The sequence below is a fragment of the Salvelinus namaycush genome, unplaced genomic scaffold, assembly GCF_016432855.1.
Source record: "Salvelinus namaycush isolate Seneca unplaced genomic scaffold, SaNama_1.0 Scaffold468, whole genome shotgun sequence".
NCBI classification, from domain to species: domain Eukaryota; kingdom Metazoa; phylum Chordata; class Actinopteri; order Salmoniformes; family Salmonidae; genus Salvelinus; species Salvelinus namaycush.
Window position 1 is genome coordinate 52462 of NW_024061162.1, and position 21809 is coordinate 74270.

General features: G+C 44.6%; 1 protein-coding gene across 1 annotated transcript; it reads right to left on the minus strand.

Moving 5' to 3' along the window:
- Nucleotides 1-2545: 2545 nt before the first annotated feature.
- On the minus strand, nt 2546-21517 carry LOC120041449 (paired mesoderm homeobox protein 1-like). Its single transcript, XM_038986411.1, has 4 exons — nt 21271-21517; nt 10266-10438; nt 5957-6138; nt 2546-2678 (listed from the first exon to the last, which is right to left on the minus strand). Exons 1-4 carry the CDS (start codon nt 21515-21517, stop codon nt 2546-2548), a joined length of 735 nt encoding a protein of 244 aa, XP_038842339.1.
- Nucleotides 21518-21809: the final 292 nt, after the last annotated feature.

Consider the following 21809-nt stretch of genomic DNA (forward strand, 5'->3'; position numbering starts at 1 on the left):
TAACAGGGATGGAAACAAATGTGTGCACAAAATTTGAAAGAAACAAGCTTTTTGAACGTATTCAATATTTCTGTGATCTTTTATTTCAGCTCATCAAAAATGGGACCAACACTTTACATGTTTTGTTCAGTATACTTCCATACTTCCATTCATTTTTGAAAGCGTTTCCAGGTTACACTTCAGATGAGTCCCGTGACACTTGTAGAGGGTCGTAAAAGAGTCGTGAGAGTCTCCATAGTTGGGTCATATTCGTTTGTAGCGCGCAACTCAATATTAGGAAGGTGTTCCTAATGTTTTGTACACTCAGCGTATATGATTTTCGTAAAACTAATACAGCTCTCTAACGAACACACATTTAACACAAAGCCTCTATAGACATGTTTCCCCCTAGTAGCCCTCTATGAGTCTTCAGGTCGACATTTTCACTTCTTTAAACATAAGTCAAAAGAACATCACGAAGCGCCACCTAGAACGTTGCAGTGTTAACATGGTGTCAGTACAGCGAGGTATCCTGTGAATGACAGCATCTCTTTATTGCAGAGGGTCGTTACTAATAAAGATATATCAGGGTATAAACAGAGGCTATTAAAGCTGTTAGGCCTTATTAAACAGACTAATGGGGTCGATTAAAGATATATCAGGATATAAACAGAGGCTATTAAAGCTGTTAGGCCTTATTAAATTCAAAAGACTAATGGGGTCGATTAAAACATGTTGAATCAACTTGACCTGTGGCTGTGTAAGGCATTAACAAAAGATGACCGTATCCAACTGAAAATAAGTCTATAATAAGTCCCATATAGTACCATCATAACTCCAGGAGAGAAGGCTTGGCTCCTCATTTAACTCCAGGAGAGAAGGCTTGGCTCCTCATTTAACTCCAGGAGAGAAGGCTTGGCTTCTCATTTAACTCCAGGAGAGAAGACTTGGCTTCTCATTTAACTCCAGGAGAGAAGGCTTGGCTCCTCATTTAACTCCAGGAGAGAAGGCTTGGCTCCTCATTTAACTCCAGGAGAGAAGGCTTGGCTTCTCATTTAACTCCAGGAGAGAAGACTTGGCTCCTCATTTAACTCCAGGAGAGAAGACTTGGCTCCTCATTTAACTCCAGGAGAGAAGGCTTGGCTCCTCATATAACTCCAGGAGAGAAGACTTGGCTTCTCATTTAACTCCAGGAGAGAAGGCTTGGCTCCTCATTTAACTCCAGGAGAGAAGACTTGGCTTCTCATTTAACTCCAGGAGAGAAGGCTTGGCTCCTCATTTAACTCCAGGAGAGAAGACTTGGCTCCTCATTTAACTCCAGGAGAGAAGGCTTGGCTCCTCATTTAACTCCAGGAGAGAAGGCTTGGCTCCTCATTTAACTCCAGGAGAGAAGACTTGGCTCCTCATTTAACTCCAGGAGAGAAGGCTTGGTTCCTCATTTAACTCCAGGAGAGAAGACTTGGCTTCTCATTTAACTCCAGGAGAGAAGGCTTGGCTCCTCATTTAACTCCAGGAGAGAAGACTTGGCTCCTCATTTAACTCCAGGAGAGAAGGCTTGGCTCCTCATTTAACTCCAGGAGAGAAGACTTGGCTTCTCATATAACTCCAGGAGAGAAGGCTTGGCTCCTCATTTAACTCCAGGAGAGAAGGCTTGGCTCCTCATATAACTCCAGGAGAGAAGGCTTGGCTCCTCATTTAACTCCAGGAGAGAAGGCTTGGCTCCTCATATAACTCCAGGAGAGAAGGCTTGGCTCCTCATTTAACTCCAGGAGAGAAGGCTTGGCTCCTCATATAACTCCAGGAGAGAAGGCTTGGCTCCTCAGGCCAGTGCTGGGAAAAGGAAAAGGGTTAGAAAAGTTCGTCTGATTGTTTTTGTCTTCGTTTTGGGTTAGAATTCATTAAAAGTCCAGAGTTATCAAAATAAATCTACAAAAAAGTTTCCAAAAGTTTTCAAACCAGCCCAAAAATATAGAAATCAATACAAGTCTCCCAAAAGTCCCCAAATGTTTGAAATTCAGAAATTCTAAGGCAAAGGTGGCACACATCCTGTTGGTGCCAGAGTGAGGAGAGGAAGTTGGCACTAAAACTGGATAACATTGTTGAATACAGTCAGTTACCCTCTGGTCTAATGCATCACATTCAGTCTCAATCGTTGGCCATCGTGGCCCCTTAGGATATGCTCTCAAATGTCTCTCGCGTTTAGGACCAGTTTTCTGTAGACGATCGCGCACATTAAAACACACTAAATACATTCATTGAAATTATGTCGTCAAAAACAAAGACTGCAGTTTGAGCTGGTTGCTGTGTCGTCCTTTGGTAAACGTGATTTCTGCAGTTTGAACTGGTTGCTGTGTCGTCTTTCGGTAAACGTGATTTCTGCAGTTTGAACTGGTTGCTGTGTCGTCCTTTGGTAAACGTGATTTCTGCAGTTTGAACTGGTTGCTGTGTCGTCCTTTGGTAAACGTGATTTCTGCAGTTTGAACTGGTTGCTGTGTCGTCCTTTGGTAAACGTGATTTCTGCAGTTTGAACTGGTTGCTGTGTCGTCCTTTATCTTCCTCCTCTTCATCAGTTGACAGTAGGCACCTGGTTGAGGCTGTACTCCTTGGCTTTGAGCCGGAGGTTAGCGATGCTGTTAGCCATGTTCATCCCCTGGGCTGAGGTGGTGGGGGAACAGGTGGGGGGGTACGCTGCCATGGCACTAGAGAGTTAGGGAGAAAATAGAGTAATTATTCAACTATCTATTAACCCTAACCCCTAACCCTAAACCCTAACCCATAACTCTAACCTCTAACCCCTAACCCATATTCCCTAACCCTAAACCATAATCCCTAATCCCTAACTCCTAACCCTAAACCCTAACCCATAGCCCCTAACCCCTAACCCCTAACTCTGACCTCTAACCCCAACCCCAACCCTAAACCCCAACCCTAAACCCTAATCCCTAACCCTTCAACCCTAACCCCTGACCCTAAACACTAGCCCTAACCTTCAACCCATAACCCTAACCCTCAAAATGGCTGTTTAGCCTACTGTCAGTGATTATAATTACAGAGTGATTCTAGATATGATTGTTTTTTTTTGTTTTTTACATTGCATTTTCAATGAATAGAAAAATACGTAATTTATGACTTCCATTGCACACAAGGACATCCTTGTCAAGAGAAAGGAAAGATACGATTTGAACCAGTTTCATACAGTATTTACAGTGGAGCTAGCATGGGTAAATATAGTAGTATGTCTACAGTATTGGGACTGTGAACTCGTCATAGGGACTGTGAACTCGTCATAGGGACTGTGAACTCAGAATAGAGACTGTGAACTCAGAATAGAGACTGAACTCGTCATAGGGACTGTGAACTCAGAATAGGGACTGTGAACTCGTCATAGGGACTGTGAACTCGTCATAGGGACTGTGAACTCGGCATAGGGACTGTGAACTCGGCATAGGGACTGTGAACTCGGCATAGGGACTGTGAACTCGGCATAGGGACTGTGAACTCAGAATAGGGACTGTGAACTCAGAATAGGGACTGTGAACTCGGAATAGGGACTGTGAACTCGGAATAGGGACTGTGAACTCGGAATAGGGACTGTGAACTCAGAATAGGGACTGTGAACTCGTCATAGGGACTGTGAACTCGTCATAGGGACTGTGAACTCGGAATAGGGACTGTGAACTCGGAATAGGGACTGTGAACTCGGCATAGGGACTGTGAACTCGGCATAGGGACTGTGAACTCGGCATAGGGACTGTGAACTCAGAATAGGGACTGTGAACTCAGAATAGGGACTGTGAACTCAGAATAGGGACTGTGAACTCGTCATAGGGACTGTGAACTCGGAATAGGGACTGTGAACTCGGAATAGGGACTGTGAACTCGGAATAGGGACTGTGAACTCGGAATAGGGACTGTGAACTCAGAATAGGGACTGTGAACTCAGAATAGGGACTGTGAACTCGGAATAGGGACTGTGAACTCAGAATAGGGACTGTGAACTCAGAATAGGGACTGTGAACTCAGAATAGGGACTGTGAACTCAGAATAGGGACTGTGAACTCGTCATAGGGACTGTGAACTCGTCATAGGGACTGTGAACTCGGAATAGGGACTGTGAACTCGGAATAGGGACTGTGAACTCGGAATAGGGACTGTGAACTCGGAATAGGGACCGTGAACTCAGAATTGAGACTGAACTCGTCATAGGGACTGTGAACTCAGAATAGGGACTGTGAACTCGGAATAGGGACTGTGAACTCGGAATAGGGACTGTGAACTCGGAATAGGGACTGTGAACTCGTCATAGGGACTGTGAACTCGGAATAGGGACTGTGAACTCAGAATAGGGGCTGTGAACTCAGAATAGGGACTGTGAACTCGTCATAGGGACTGTGAACTCGGAATAGGGACTGTGAACTCGGAATAGGGACTGTGAACTCGGCATAGGGACTGTGAACTCGGCATAGGGACTGTGAACTCGGCATAGGGACTGTGAACTCAGAATAGGGACTGTGAACTCGTCATAGGGACTGTGAACTCAGAATAGGGACTGTGAACTCGTCATAGGGACTGTGAACACGGAATAGGGACTGTGAACTCGGAATAGGGACTGTGAACTCGGAATAGGGACTGTGAACTCGGAATAGGGACTGTGAACTCAGAATAGGGACTGTGAACTCAGAATAGGGACTGTGAATTCAATATACAGTGCCTTCGGAAAGTATTCAGACCCCTTGACTCTTTCCACATTTTGTTCCTCTACAGCCTTATTCTAAAATGGATTAAATAAAAAAAAATCATCAACAATCTACACACAATACCCCATAATGACATTGAGGAAACAGTTTTTTAGAAATTTTAGCAAATGTATTAAATATCAAAAACAAAAAATACCTTTATTACATAAGTATTCAGACCATTTGCTATGAGACTTGAAATTGAGCTCAGGTGCATCCTGTTTCCATTGATCATTCTTGAGATGTTTCTACAACTTGATTGGAGTCCACCTGTATTGAAGGTCCCCAAGAACACACTGGCCTCCATCATTCTTAAATGGAAGAAGTTTGGAACCACCAAGACTCTTTCTAGAGCTGGCCGCCCAGCCAAACTGAGCAATCAGGGGAGAAGGGCCTTGTTTACCAAGAACCTGATGGTCACTCTGACAAAGCTCCATAGTTCCTCTGTTGAGATGGGAGAACCTTCCAGAAGGACAACCATCTCTGCAGCACTCCACCATTCAGGCCTTTATGGTAGACTGGCCAGAAGGAAGCCACTCCTCAGTAAAAGGCACATGCCAGCCCGCTTGGAGTTTGCCAAAAGGCACCTAAAGGACTCTGACCATGAGAAACAAGATTCTCTGGTCTGATGAAACCAAGATTGAACTCTTTGGCCTGAATGCAAAGCGTCACGTCTGGAGGAAACCTGGCACTATCCCTACCGTGAAGCATGGTGGTGGCAGCATCATGCTATGGGGATGTTTTTCAGCGGCAGGGACTGGGAGACTAGTCAGGATCGAGGGAAAGATGAACGGAGCAAAGTACAGACAGATCCTTGATGAAAATCTGCTCCAGAGTGCTCAGGACCTCAGACTGGGGCGAAGGTTCACCTTCCAACAGGACAACGACCCTAAGCACACAGCCAAGACAACGCAATTCTCTGAATGTCCTTGAGCGGCCCAGCCAGAGCCCGGACTTGAATCCGATCGAACTTGATCTCTGGAGAGACCTGAAAATAGCTGTGCAGAAACCCTCCCCATCCAACCTGACAGAGCTTGAGAGGATCTGCAAAGAAGAATGGGAGAAACTCCCCAAATACAGGTGTGCCAAACTTGTAGCTTCATACCCAAGAAGACTTGAGGCTGTAATCGCTGCCAAAGGTGCTTCAACAAAGTACTGAGTTTTTTATTAAATCCCAGCCTGTATCTGACATACAGTTTAAAACCCAAATCAAAAGAGCTGAGACAGTTACCTGTCCTTACCTGTAGGGTGAAGAGGAGCCCCAGGACAGGTAGTCGTTGGGTCGAGGGGCGGGGAGAGGTACGATTGGCTGCTCCACTGCCGTGAGGTCACGAGAGTAGGACTTTATCATGGAGGAATTTTTACTGGCCAGCATAGCACGCTCGTTACGACGGAACTTAGCCCTCCTGTTCTGAAACCACACCTGGGGAGAGAGGACAGGAGAACATCGTTAGAGAGAGGACAGGAGAACATCGTTAGAGAGAGAGAGAGATGACAGGTAAACATCGTTAGAGAGAGAGAGATGACAGGTAAACATCGTTAGAGAGAGAGAGATGACAGGTAAACATCTTTAGAGAGAGAGAGATGACAGGTAAACATCGTTAGAGAGAGATGACAGGTAAACATCGTTAGAGAGAGAGAGAGATGACAGGTAAACATCGTTAGAGAGAGAGAGAGATGACAGGTAAACATCTTTAGAGAGAGAGAGAGATGACAGGTAAACATCGTTAGAGAGAGATGACAGGTAAACATCGTTAGAGAGAGAGAGAGAGAGATGACAGGTGGAACATTGTTAGAGAGAGAGAGATGACAGGTGAACATCGTTAGAGAGAGAGAGATGACAGGTAAACATCGTTAGAGAGAGAGAGATGACAGGTAAACATTGTTAGAGAGAGAGAGAGATCACAGGTAAACATCATTAGAGAGAGAGAGATGACAGGTAAACATCGTTAGAGAGAGAGAGAGATGACAGGTAAACATCTTTAGAGAGAGAGAGATGACAGGTAAACATCGTTAGAGAGAGATGACAGGTAAACATCGTTAGAGAGAGAGAGAGATGACAGGTGAACATCGTTAGAGAGAGAGAGATGACAGGTAAACATCGTTAGAGAGAGAGAGGTGACAGGTAAACATCGTTAGAGAGAGATGACAGGTGGAACATTGTTAGAGAGAGAGAGAGAGATGACAGGTAAACATCGTTAGAGAGAGAGAGGTGACAGGTAAACATCGTTAGAGAGAGATGACAGGTGGAACATTGTTAGAGAGAGAGAGAGAGATGACAGGTAAACATCGTTAGAGAGAGAGAGGTGACAGGTAAACATTGTTAGAGAGAGAGAGAGAGAGAGGACAGGTGAACATCGTTAGAGAGAGAGAGAGAGAGGACAGGTGAACATCGTTAGAGAGAGAGAGAGAGATGACAGGTAAACATCGTTAGAGAGAGAGAGAGAGAGGACAGGTGAACATCGTTAGAGAGAGAGAGAGGACAGGTGAACATCGTTAGTGAAAGAGAGAGAGAGGACTGGTGAACACCGTTAGTGAGAGAGAGGACAGGTGAACATCATTAGAGAGAGAGAGGACAGGTGAACATCGTTAGTGAGAGAGAGAGAGGACAGGTGAACATCGTTAGTGAGAGAGAGGACAGGTGAACATTGTTAGAGAGAGAGAGAGGACAGGCGAACATCGTTAGTGAGAGAGAGGACAGGTGAACATCGTTAGTGAGAGAGAGAGATGACAGGTGAACATCATTAGAGAGACTGACTCTCACCTGTACCTCAGTGAGGTTAACCCTGACTCTCACCTGCACCCGTACCTCAGTGAGGTTAACCCTGACTCTCACCTGTACCCGTACCTCAGTGAGGTTAACCCTGACTCTCACCTGTACCCGTACCTCAGTGAGATTAACCCTGACTCTCACCTGTACCCGTACCTCAGTGAGGTTAACCCTGACTCTCACCTGTACCTCAGTGAGGTTAACCCTGACTCTCACCTGTACCTCAGTGAGGTTAACCCTGACTCTCACCTGTACCTCAGTGAGGTTAACCCTGACTCTCACCTGTACCCGTACCTCAGTGAGGTTAACCCTGACTCTCACCTGTACCCGTACCTCAATGAGGTTAACCCATGACTCTCACCTGTACCCATATCTCAGTGAGGTTAACCCTGACTCTCACCTGTACCCATACCTCAGTGAGGTTAACCCTGACTCTCACCTGTAACCGTACCTCAGTGAGGTTAACCCTGCCTCTCACCTGTACCCGTACCTCAGTGAGGTTAACCCTGACTCTCACCTGTACCCGTACCTCAGTGAGGTTAACCCTGACTCTCACCTGTACCTCAGTGAGGTTAACCCTGACTCTCCCATGTACCCCGTACCTCAGTGAGGTTAACCCTGCCTCTCACCTGTACCCATACCTCAGTGAGGTTAACCCTGACTCTAACCTGTACCCGTACCTCAGTGAGGTTAACCCTGCCTCTCACCTGTACCCATACCTCAGTGAGGTTAACCCTGACTCTAACCTGTACCCGTACCTCAGTGAGGTTAACCCTGCCTCTCACCTGTACCCGTACCTCAATGAGGTTAACCCTGACTCTCACCTGTACCTCAGTGAGGTTAACCCTGACTCTCACCTGTACCCGTACCTCAGTGAGGTTAACCCTGACTCTCACCTGTACCCGTACCTCAGTGAGGTTAACCCTGACTCTCACCTGTACCCGTACCTCAGTGAGGTTAACCCTGACTCTCACCTGTACCTCAGTGAGGTTAACCCTGACTCTCACCTGTACCTCAGTGAGGTTAACCCGGACTCTCACCTGTACCCGTACCTCAGTGAGATTAATCCTGACTCTCACCTATACGTACCTCGGTGAGGTTAACCCTGACTCTCACCTGTACCCATACCTCAGTGAGGTTAACCCTGACTCTCACCTGTACCCGTACCTCAGTGAGGTTAACCCTGACTCTCACCTGTACCCGTACCTCAGTGAGGTTAACCCTGACTCTCACCTGTACCTCAGTGAGGTTAACCCTGACTCTCACCTGTACCCGTACATCAGTGAAGTTAACCCTGACTCTCACCTGTACCCGTACCTCAGTGAGGTTAACCCTGACTCTCACCTGTACCGTACCTCAGTGAGGTTAACCCTGACTCTCACCTGTACCTCAGTGAGGTTAACCCTGACTCTCACATGTACCCCGTACCTCAGTGAGGTTAACCCTGACTCTCACCTGTACCCATACTGCAGTGAGGTTAACCCTGACTCTCACCTGTACCCGTACCTCAGTGAGGTTAACCCTGCCTCTCACCTGTACCCATACCTCAGTGAGGTTAACCCTGACTCTCACCTGTACCCGTACCTCAGTGAAGTTAACCCTGACTCTCACCTGTACCCGTACCTCAGTGAGGTTAACCCTGACTCTCACCTGTACCCGTACCTCAGTGAGGTTAACCCTGACTCTCACCTGTACCTCAGGGAGGTTAACCCTGACTCTCACATGTACCCCGTACCTCAGTGAGGTTAACCCTGACTCTCACCTGTTTCCATACCTCAGTGAGGTTAACCCGGACTCTCACCTGTACCTGTACCTCAGTGAGGTTAACCCTGACTCTCACCTGTACCCGTACCTCAGTGAGGTTAACCCTGACTCTCACCTGTAGCCGTACCTCAGTGAGGTTAACCCTGACTCTCACCTGTACCCGTACCTCAGTGAGGTTAACCCTGACTCTCACCTGTACCTCAGTGAGGTTAACCCTGACTCTCACCTGTACCTCAGTGAGGTTAACCCTGACTCTCACCTGTACCCCGTACCTCAGTGAGGTTAACCCTGACTCTCACCTGTACCTCAGTGAGGTTAACCCTGACTCTCACCTGTGCCCGTACCTCAGTGAGGTTAACCCTGACTCTCACCTGTACCCGTGTCTCAATGAGGTTAACCCTGCGTGCCAGGTCCTCCCGTACGAAGGCGTCAGGGTAGTGTGTCCTCTCAAACACTCTCTCTAGTGCCTGTACCTCAGTGAGGTTAACCCTGACTCTCACCTGTACCCGTGTCTCAATGAGGTTAACCCTGCGTGCCAGGTCCTCCCGTACGAAGGCGTCAGGGTAGTGTGTCCTCTCAAACACTCTCTCTAGTGCCTGCACCTCAGTGAGGTTAACCCTGACTCTCACCTGTACCCGTGTCTCAATGAGGTTAACCCTGCGTGCCAGGTCCTCCCGTACGAAGGCGTCAGGGTAGTGTGTCCTCTCAAACACTCTCTCTAGTGCCTGTACCTCAGTGAGATTAACCCTGACTCTCACCTGTACCCGTGTCTCAATGAGGTTAACCCTGCGTGCCAGGTCCTCCCGTACGAAGGCGTCAGGGTAGTGTGTCCTCTCAAACACTCTCTCTAGTGCCTGTACCTCAGTGAGGTTAACCCTGACTCTCACCTGTACCCGTGTCTCAATGAGGTTAACCCTGCGTGCCAGGTCCTCCCGTACGAAGGCGTCAGGGTAGTGTGTCCTCTCAAACACTCTCTCTAGTGCCTGCACCTCAGTGAGGTTAACCCTGACTCTCACCTGTACCCGTGTCTCAATGAGGTTAACCCTGCGTGCCAGGTCCTCCCGTACGAAGGCGTCAGGGTAGTGTGTCCTCTCAAACACTCTCTCTAGTGCCTGCAGCTGACTGCTGTTGAAGGTCGTTCTGTTACGACGTTGCTTTCTCTTCTTCTCCTTAGAACTCACATGCTCATCTAGCGAGAAACACAGATACACATGTCAATATGAACACTGACAAACACACAAACAGGTATATGGAAATATAGCCCTATACACATTGAGAGCAGAACAGATTCCAATACACACATCATGAATACAGCCCTGCTACATAGAACCAAATGTTGACTGTGTTCTAGAGTTTTGGATTGACTTTTGCTTCAATTGTGTTTTTATTTAGTTTCGATATTATTATAATTTCTGCTTTCAGATCCTGAACCTTTATGTGATAATATTGATATAATTATCCACGAGATATAAACATTCACGATTATAACACAGCTATTGTTCTAATGGAACATGTGATAAATGTTATTTGACCTTAAACCTCAACCGGTCAGTTATTGTCTCCTAGTGTATTTCTCGCCTGATCAATGCAGTGGTCGGCACATTGAAAAGGAACAGTGGTCGGCACATTGAAAGGGAACAGTGGTCGGCACATTGAAAGGGAACAGTGGTCGGCACATTGAAAAGGAACAGTGGTCGGCACATTGAAAAGGAACAGTGGTCGGCACATTGAAAAGGAACAGTGGTCGGCACATTGAAAGGGAACAGTGGTCGGCACATTGAAAGGGAACAGTGGTCGGCACATTGAAAGGGAACAGTGGTCGGCACATTGAAAAGGAAGATGTGCATCTGGAAGATTCAAAATGTCACATATAATTTGATTATTAGGGGTAAACTTTAGGCTAGCCTACAATTTCAGTTTTTAATAATATACAGAAAATATTTAGACTCTTTTTCACACATTTTGTTGTTACAGCTTTATTCTGAAATAATGTTTTTTTTTTACTCAATATTCTTTTTTTTTACACAATACCCCATAATGAAAAAGTGAAAACAGGTTTTTTTGAAATCTTAGCAAATGCATTGAAAATAAAAACAGAAATACCTTATTTACATTAAGTATTCAGACCCTTTACTATGAGACTTGAAATTGAACTCAGGTGCTTCCTGTTTCCATTGATCATCCTTGAGATGTTTCTACTTCATTGGAGTCCACCTGTGGTAAATGCAATTGATTGTACATCATTTGGAAAGGCACACACCTGTCTATATAAGGTCACACGGTTGACAGTGCATGTCAGAGTAAAAACCAAGCCATGAGGTTGAAGGAATTGTCCGTGAAGCTCTGAGACAGGATTGTGTTGAGGCACAGATCTGGGGAAGGGTACCAAAAAATGTCTGCAGCATTGAAGGTCCCCAAGAACACAGTGGCCTCCATCCTTCTTAAAAGGAAGAAGTTTGGAACCACCAAGACTCTTCCTAGAGCTGGCCGCCCAGCCAAACTGAGTAATCGGGGGAGAAGGGCCTTGGTCAGGGAAGTGACCAAGAAAACCGATGGTCACTCTGACAGAGCTCCAGAGTTCCTCTGTATAGACGGGAGAACCTTCCAGAATGACAACAATCTCTGCAGCACTCCACCAATCAGGCCTTTATGGTAGAGTGGCCAGACAGAAGCCACTCCTCAGTAAAAAGCACATGACAGCCAGCTTGGAGTTTGCCATTGGCACCTAAAGACTCTCAGACCATGAGAAACATTCTCTCGTCTGATGAAACCAAGATTTAACTCTTTGGCCTGAATGCCAAGCGTCACATCTGGAGGAAACCTGGCACCATCTCTAAAGTGAAGCATGGTGGTGGCAGCATTATGTTGTGGGGATGTTTTTCAGCGGCAGGGACTGGGAGACTGGTCAGGATTGAGGCAAAGATGAACGGAGGAAAGTACAAAGAGATCCTTGATGAAAACCTGCTCAGGACCTCAGACTGGGGAGAAGGTTCACCTTCCAACAGGACAACGACCCTAAGCACACAGCCAAGACAACGTAGGAGTGGCTTCAGGACAAGTCTCTGAATGTCCTTGAGTGGCCCAGCCAGAGCCCAGACTTGAACCCGATCGAACATCTCTGGAGAGACCTGAAAATAGCTGTGCAGCGACGCTCCCCATCCAACCTGACAGAGCTTGAGAGGATCTGCAGAGAAGAATGGGAGAAACTCCCCAAATACAGGTGTGCCAAGCTTGTAGCGTCTTACCCAAGAAGACTCGAGGCTGTAATCGCTGTCAAAGGTGCTTCAACAAAGTACTGTGCAAAGGGTATGAATACTTATATAAATGTGATATTTCATTAAAAAATATATATAAATTAGCAACAAAACCTGTTTTTGCTTTATCATTATGGGGTATTTTACAATAAGGCTGTCATCTAATAAAATGTGGAAAAAAGTGTTATTTAAAATATAATTTGTGTTTACAAAACGTTTTCCCATTGTTTTTGCGTAGACCTACTAAGTGTACTCCCAATGGTCCCAGTGTGTGGGTTAGGCCTCCCAATGGTCTCAGTCTATGGGTAGGCCTCCTAATGGTCCCAGTGTGTGGGTTAGGCCGTCTGTCTCTTGACGCTCTGTAACTAGAGAACCCTCCTGTCTGAGGAGACACTCATTCCTCCGACACACTTATCCTCCTCATCAATCAGTAATTAAACCATAAAGCCTCAGGGACACAGACCAGACCCCGATACAGAGCCGGCTACGGAGCCCCTACAGACCAGACTACACAGCCACTACAGACCCAGCTGCAGAGCCACTACAGAGCCTCTACAGTCTCTACAGACCCGACTACACATATAAGCTATCGAACAGAGACTTGGGATTCTCTCTCTGAGAATTTACACTTAATGAAAGGAAACAGCAATCAGAGCTCTCACTAGTTAGGCCTACACCCAACCAGTCAGAGTATTGAAATAACAGAGCTCTCACTAGTTAGGCCTACACCCAACCAGTCAGAGTATTGAAATAACAGAGCTCTCACTAATAACAGAGCTCTCACTTCTGGCACAGCCAGAAGAGGACTGGCCACCCCTCATAGCCTGGTTCCTCTCTAGGTTTCTTCCTAGGTTTTGGCCTTTCTAGGGAGTTTTTCCTAGCCACCGTGCTTCTACACCTGCATTGCTTGCTGTTTGGGGTTTTAGGCTGGGTTTTTGTACAGCACTTCGAGATATTAGCTGATGTACGAAGGGCTATATAAAATAAACTTGATTGATTGATTGAGTTAGGCCTACATCCAACCAGTCAGAGTATTGAAATAACAGAGCTCTCACTAGTTAGGCCTACACCCAACCAGTCAGAGTATTGAAATAACAGAGCTCTCACTAGTTAGGCCTACACCCAACCAGTCAGAGTATTGAAATAACAGAGCTCTCACTAGTTAGGCCTACACCCAACCAGTCAGAGTATTGAAATAACAGAGCTCTCACTAGTTAGGCCTACACCCAACCAGTCAGAGTATTGAAATAACAGAGCTCTCACTAGTTAGGCCTACACCCAACCAGTCAGAGTATTGAAATAACAGAGCTCTCACTAGTTAGGCCTACACCCAACCAGTCAGAGTATTGAAATAACAGAGCTCTCACTAGTTAGGCCTACACCCAACCAGTCAGAGTATTGAAATAACAGAGCTCTCACTAGTTAGGCCTACATCCAACCAGTCAGAGTATTGAAATAACAGAGCTCTCACTAGTTAGGCCTACATCCAACCAGTCAGAGTATTGAAATAACAGAGCTCTCACTAGTTAGGCCTACATCCAACCAGTCAGAGTATTGAAATAACAGAGCTCTCACTAGTTAGGCCTACACCCAACCAGTCAGAGTATTGAAATAACAGAGCTCTCACTAGTTAGGCCTACACCCAACCAGTCAGAGTATTGAAATAACAGAGCTCTCACTAGTTAGGCCTACACCCAACCAGTCAGAGTATTGAAATAACAGAGCTCTCACTAGTTAGGCCTACATCCAACCAGTCAGAGTATTGAAATAACAGAGCTCTCACTAGTTAGGCCTACATCCAACCAGTCAGAGTATTGAAATAACAGAGCTCTCACTAGTTAGGCCTACATCCAACCAGTCAGAGTATTGAAATAACAGAGCTCTCACTAGTTAGGCCTACACCCAACCAGTCAGAGTATTGAAATAACAGAGCTCTCACTAGTTAGGCCTACACCCAACCAGTCAGAGTATTGAAATAACAGAGCTCTCACTAGTTAGGCCTACACCCAACCAGTCAGAGTATTGAAATAACAGAGCTCTCACTAGTTAGGCCTACACCCAACCAGTCAGAGTATTGAAATAACAGAGCTCTCACTAGTTAGGCCTACACCCAACCAGTCAGAGTATTGAAATAACAGAGCTCTCACTAGTTAGGCCTACACCCAACCAGTCAGAGTATTGAAATAACAGAGCTCTCACTAGTTAGGCCTACATCCAACCAGTCAGAGTATTGCAATAACATCATTGGTCAACAAATAAAACTGCTAAGTTTGACCCCCGGATCCGTGACATGAATTCATGTGTCATCTAATGGCACCATGTCCTGCTGGTGGAAATACATTTCTATAAACGCAGCTGGCGACTGGAACGAGCTGCAACAAACACTCAAACTGGACAGTTTTATCTCCATCTCTTCATTCAAAGACTCAATCATGGACACTCTTACTGACAGTTGTGGCTGCTTTGCGTGATGTATTGTTGTCTCTACCTTCTTGCCCTTTGTGCTGTTGTCTGAGCCCAGTAATGTTTGTACCATGTTTTGTGCTGCTACCATGTTGTGTTGCTACCATGTTGTTGTCATGTTGTGTTGCTACCATGTTGTTGTCATGTGTTGCTACCATGTTGTTGTCATGTTGTGTTGCTACCATGTTGTGTTGCTACCATGTTGTTGTCATGTTGTGTTGCTACCATGTTGTTGTCATGTTGTGTTGCTACCATGTTGTGTTGCTACCATGTTGTTGTCATGTTGTGTTGCTACCATGTTGTGTTGCTACCATGTTGTTGTCATGTTGTGTTGCTACCATGTTGTGTTGCTACCATGTTGTTGTCATGTTGTGTTGCTACCATGTTGTTGTCATGTTGTGTTGCTACCATGTTGTTGTCATGATGTGTTGCTACCATGTTGTTGTCATGATGTGTTGCTACCATGTTGTTGTCATGATGTGTTGCTACCATGTTGTTGTCATGTTGTGTTGCTACCATGTTGTTGTCATGTGTTGCTACCATGTTGTTGTCATGTTGTGTTGCTACCATGTTGTTGTCATGTTGTGTTGCTACCATGTTGTTGTCATGTTGTGTTGCTACCATGTTGTTGCCATGTTGTGTTGCTACCATGTTGTTGTCATGTTGTGCTGCTACCATGTTGTTGTCATGTTGTGTTGCTACCATGTTGTTGTCATGTTGTGTTGCTACCATGTTGTGTTGCTACCATGTTGTTGTCATGTTGTGTTGCTACCATGTTGTGTTGCTACCATGTTGTTGTCATGTTGTATTGCTACCATGTTGTTGTCATGTTGTGTTGCTGCCATGTTGGTGTCATGTTGTGCTGCTACCATGTTGTGTTGCTACCATGTTGGTGTCATGTTGTTCTGCTTCCATGTTGTTGTCATGTTGTGTTGCTACCATGTTGTGCTGCTACCATGTTGTTGTCATGTGTTGCTACCATGCTGTGTTGCTGCCTTGCTATGTTGTTGTCTTAGGTCTCTCTTTATGTAGTGTTGTGTTAGGTCTCTCTTGTCGTGATGTGTGTTTTGTCCTATTTTTATTTCATTTATTTGTATTTTTTTTATGCCAGCCCCGTCCCCGCAGGAGGCCTTTTGCCTTTGGGTAGGCCGTCATTGTAAATAAGAATTTGTCCTTAACTGAATAGTTAATTAAAGGTTAAATAAAACATTTCAATAAATAGAGATGTTAAATAAATCAGCCTCATTCATCCAGACGCCTCTGAAGAAACACTCACGTGATTAATTTAACTGTCAACATTCATTTCTGAACGATGTAAACAAACACAGAGCTGCATGTTTACACTCGATTGCGTCCAGAATTGAATCCTGTAAGAAGTCATTTATAGCTTGCTTTAGAGGGTCCAGCTTTTTAGCTTTGCATTGACTATTGGTGTTTATTAAAGAATATGCTACTTTTTGAAGCATTTACTTAAGCCTACAGTTTAAAAAAATAACTCACCTTCATAAATGGTTTTATTATACATTTTTAACCTCACACATTTAAAATGGATTCCACTTGATTTTGTTGGTCTAAAATATAGGCCTAGAATAATCTCCTCTGCATGCTGTCTCTTTATGAGACAATGGGATTCTTAACATTATTACAGTACTCACTAAAGCTTAATTGTAGGCCTACACGTGTAGTGAGAAGTCTGTTGTTGATTATGTAATAAACATAACACAATTGATGTGTGACACAGAATTAGGCCGAGCCTGGGTCCTGAAATATAAGCATTTCAAAAGCATTCTTTCTAAAAAGCCGGCATAACAGAATAACTTTACACGGTTGTCTTTATTTAAAGCAAACTACTTATTTTCTGCTAATGATGTTTTTACAAGTAAAGACCAACAATTGAGGGCGACATGGCAACAGACCTACTGCATCACAGGGTGATGACATCATAATAACAGTTATTAGCTACTGTGGTCGTTCCACTGGTAGACGTATGAGTACATCGAGGACCGAACCTCCTAAAAAATCTAATTAGAACTCAGTCAAGGGTCGCAATTTACTGTTGACAGTTAGAATAGTAAAATACGCAGGGTGCAATTCAGAAACTTGGTTGAGCATCAGCAGTGTTCCTGTTATATGTCATTCCCTGACAATCACTCAATTATCATATCTACGTGTACATACTACCTCAATCAGCCTGACTAACCGGTGTCTGTATGTAGCCTCGCTACTATTATAGCCTCGCTACTGTATATAGCCTCTCTACTGTATATAGCCCCTCTACTGTATATAGCCCCTCTACTGTATATAGCCTCGCTACTGTATATAGCCTGTCTTTTTACTGTTGTTTTATTTCTTTACTTACCTATTGTTCACCTAATACCTTTTTTGCACTATTGGTTAGAACCTGTAAGTAAGTATTTCACTGTAAGGTCTACAGCTGTTGTATTCAGCGCACGTGACAAATAAACTTTGATTTGATTTGATTAGCCCATGTCAGGAAAAATATATATTTGATTGGTAAATTAGTCTAGTTAGTCTAGTCAGGTATCTAAACTTGTAGTAATCATGGCCTAATTATTGACCAGGCATGAAGGGCACGTGCCCAGACCTCCAGGGGGCCCACTGCTGTTAGTCACTCTCGGGCTAATTGTATAGCTAATAGGCTATGTGTTTGTTGCAGCTAATTGTATAGCTAATAGGCTATGTGTTTGTTGCGGCTAATTGTATAGCTAATAGGCAATGTGTTTGTTGTGGCTAATTGTATAGCTAATAGGCTATGTGTTTGTAGCGGCTAATTGTATAGCTAATAGGCTATGTGTTTGTAGTGGCTAATTGTATAGCTAATAGGCTATGTGTTTGTAGCGGCTAATTGTATAGCTAATAGGCTATGTGTTTGTAGTGGCTAATTGTATAGCTAATAGGCTATGTGTTTGTAACGGCTAATTGTATAACTAATAGGCTACATGTTTGTAGTGGCTAATTGTATAACTAATTGGCTACGTGTTTGTAGTATCTAATTGTATAGCTAATAGGCTACGTGTTTGTAACGGCTAATTGTATCGCTAATGTGTTGTAGATCCACCGAGGAGAATGAAGCTACAGCAACCAAGGTGATAATGGCTGGGGTCATTTCGCCTTGTTTTTGTTGTTCTCCAGAGAGAATTTTAGAGTTTTTAAATTGTATAGAAATGTAGATTTGCTGTGAAGCCTACTTTGCAGGTCTGTGAAAAAAAGGGTTGTGATTGATCAATCTAATGGGAGTATAGAGCAGGGTTCCTCAACTGGCAGCCCGCGGGCCAAATTTGGCCCCCCAACTTTTCTTGGTGTGGAATTTTCATTGTTGGACATAAAAGACTGTAAAAAAAACATCAGGAAATCAGCTCCAAGTTATTTAAATTTAAGAAATATGTTTCCAAGTAGAGAGACACGAAGTGATCGTATACAAATGTAAGCAAGGTTTGAAATGATTATGTTTTAGTCAAACATTATATATGTTTGGGCATTTTGCTGTCAATTTGCAGTCTACAAATTACTTGTAATTAAGTTCCGGCCTCCGACCATCCTTTCTAGAAAAAATCAGCTCGTGGCTGACTCTAGTTGACGATCCCCGGTATAATCTAGTTGATGATCCCCGGTATAATCTAGTTGATGATCCCCGGTATAATCTAGTTGATGATCCCCGGTCTAATCTAGTTGACGATCCCCGGTATAATCTAGTTGACGATCCCCGGTATAATCTAGTTGACGATCCCCGGTATAATCTAGTTGACGATCCCCGGTATAATCTAGTTGACGATCCCCGGTATAATCTAGTTGACGATCCCCGGTATAATCTAGTTGACGATCCCCGGTATAATCTAGTTGACGATCCCCGGTATAATCTAGTTGACGATCCCCGGTATAATCTAGTTGACGATCCCCGGTATAATCTAGTTGACGATCCCCGGTATAATCTAGTTGACGATCCCCGTTATAATCTAGTTGACGATCCCCGGTATAATCTAGTTGACGATCCCCGGTATAATCTGGTTGACGATCCCCGGTGTAATCTGGTTGACGATCCCCGGTATAATCTGGTTGACGATCCCCGGTGTAATCTGGTTGACGATCCCCGGTGTAATCTAGTTGACGATCCCCGGTGTAATCTAGTTGACGATCCCCGGTGTAATCTAGTTGACGATCCCCGGTGTAATCTAGTTGACGATCCCCGGTGTAATCTAGTTGACGATCCCCGGTATAATCTAGTTGACGATCCCCGGTATAATCTAGTTGATGATCCCTGGTATATAGCATAGCCACTGGAGAAGTAGTTTGGACAAATCTTTTTTGTCAGCGCTGGCACAGCAGACTGCTATATCGGTCCTCTAATACAGTCCAAATGTACAGTACCCAGTCCATAATAAAGCCCAGTCCATATGTACAGTACCAGTCGAAAGTTTGGACACACCTACTCATTCAAGGGTTTTTCTTTATTTTTTACTATTTTCTACATTGTAGTAACCAAAAAAGTGTTAAACAAATCAAAATATATTTTAGATTCTTCAAAGTAGCCACCCTTTGCCTTGATGACAGCTTTGCACACTCTTTGCATTCTCTCAACCAGCTTCACCTAGAATGCTTTTCCAACAGTCTTGAAGGAGTTCCCCCATATGCTGAGCACTTGTTGGCTGCTTTTCCTTCACTTTGCGGTCCAACTCATCCCAAACCATCTCAATTGGGTTGAGGTTGGGTGATTGTGGAGGCCAGGTCATCTGATGCAGCACTCCATCACTCTCCTTCTTGGTCAAATAGCCCTTACACAGCCTGAAGGTGTGTTGGGTCACTGTCCTGTTGAAAAACAAATGATAGTCCCACTAAGCACAAACCAGATGGTATGGCGTATCGCTGTGGTTGCCATGCTGGTTAAGTGTGCCTTGAATTCTAAATAAATCACTGACAGTGTCACCAGCAAAGCACCCCCACATCATCACACCTCCTCCTCCATGCTTCACGGTGGGAACCACACATGCGGAGATCATCCGTTCACCAACTCTGCGTCTCACAAAGACATGGCAGTTGGAACCAAAAATCTAAAATTTGGACTCACCGGTCTAATGTCCATTGCTCGTGTTTCTTGGCCCAAGCAAGTCTCTTCTTATTATTGGTGTCCTTTAGTAGTGGTTTCTTTGCAGCAATGTGACCATGAAGGCCTGATTCATACAGTCTCCTCTGAACAGTTGATGTTGAGATGTGTCTGTTACTTGAACTCTGTGAAGCATTTATTTGGGCTGCAATTTCTGAGGCTGGTAACTCTAATGAACTTATCCTCTGCAGCAGAGGTAACTCTGGGTCTTCCTTTCCTGTGGCGGTCCTCATGAGAGCCAGTTTCATCATAGTGCTTGATGGTTTTTCAGCATTGACTGACCTGGACTGCCGTTTCTCTTTGCCTGTTTGAGCTGTTCTTGCCATAATATGGACTTGGTCTTTTACCAAATAGGGCTATCTTCTGTATACAACCCCTACCTTGTCACAACACAACTGATTGGCTCAAACGCATTAAGAAGAAAATAAATTCCACAAATAAAATTTTAACAAGGCACACCTGTTAATTAAAATTAATTCCAGGTGACTACATGAAGCTGGTTGAGAGAATGCCAATAGTGTGCAAAGCTGTCATCAAGGCAAAGGGTGGCTATTTTGAAGAATCTTCAAAAAATAAAATACATTTTGATTTGTTAACACTTTTTTGGTTACTACATGATTCCATATGTGTTATTTTATAGTTCTGATGTTTTCACTATTATTCAACAATGTAGAAAATAGTAAAAAATAAAGAAAAACCCTTGAAATAGTAGGTATGTCCAAACTTTTGACTGGTCCTGTATAGATATATATTTTTATTCCGATTTTTCACCCTCAGCACCCCTATTTCCCGAAGCTATTGTACACAGGCTCTATATAAAGGGCTGTGATTGATCAATCTAAAGGAGTATAGAGGCTCTATATAAAGGGCTGTGATTGATCAATCTAAAGGAGTATAGAGGCTCTATATAAAGGGCTGTGATTGATCAATCTAAAGGAGTATAGAGGCTCTATATAAAAAACACGAATAAAAGCATATGTTCATTGTGCGCTATGAGCAGCTTTATGCGCCTCCATACCTTCCCAGGTTACCCGGGAAAGGTTAAGAAAGCCTGAGGAAAACATTGGTGTTGTTTCACGGACGTGTGTTTACTAACGTGACAATTTTCTCTGTCTGATATCACAGCGTAGTACAGCTATTCTACACCGGAGGAAGGCGACACCATCCACCCATCAACTAACTTACTCTCCTGCTGCGTCGTATCGCTGCCGCTGGTCAGCCCCGGGGACTCCACCATACTCCTTCCCGCATCCCCGGCGCTCTCGTTGGCCTGAGCCCCTACCATCTCCCGCGCCTCCTCCAGATCCAACAGGTGACTGACAGAGAAGTTCTTCTTGGCCTGAAGTGTTTCCAGTTTGGCTGATATCGGGCTCTCCAGACGGCTAGTCAGTGAGTCTTGTCTGTCCATTACATGCGCATAGCCAGAAGTCATGACGCTGACTCAATACAGAGGGAAAAACACCTATTCGCGTATAACAAACCTACCTAGCTAACTTATAATCGACGCACAGAAAAATATCAACAATAACTCCGAACCCATAACAGCGCTGGTTTCAACTCGAGACAGGGCTCGTTTTGTATGCATTTGGTTGGAAAGCCGTTGGTTTTACAGATCCAAATCACTCCACTTTAAGCTAGAAGTATGGTCCCCCGTTCGATTCCACCCGATTAGAGGCCCCTCACCTCGTCAAATAAAACCCCGAAACATACAACACAACAACATT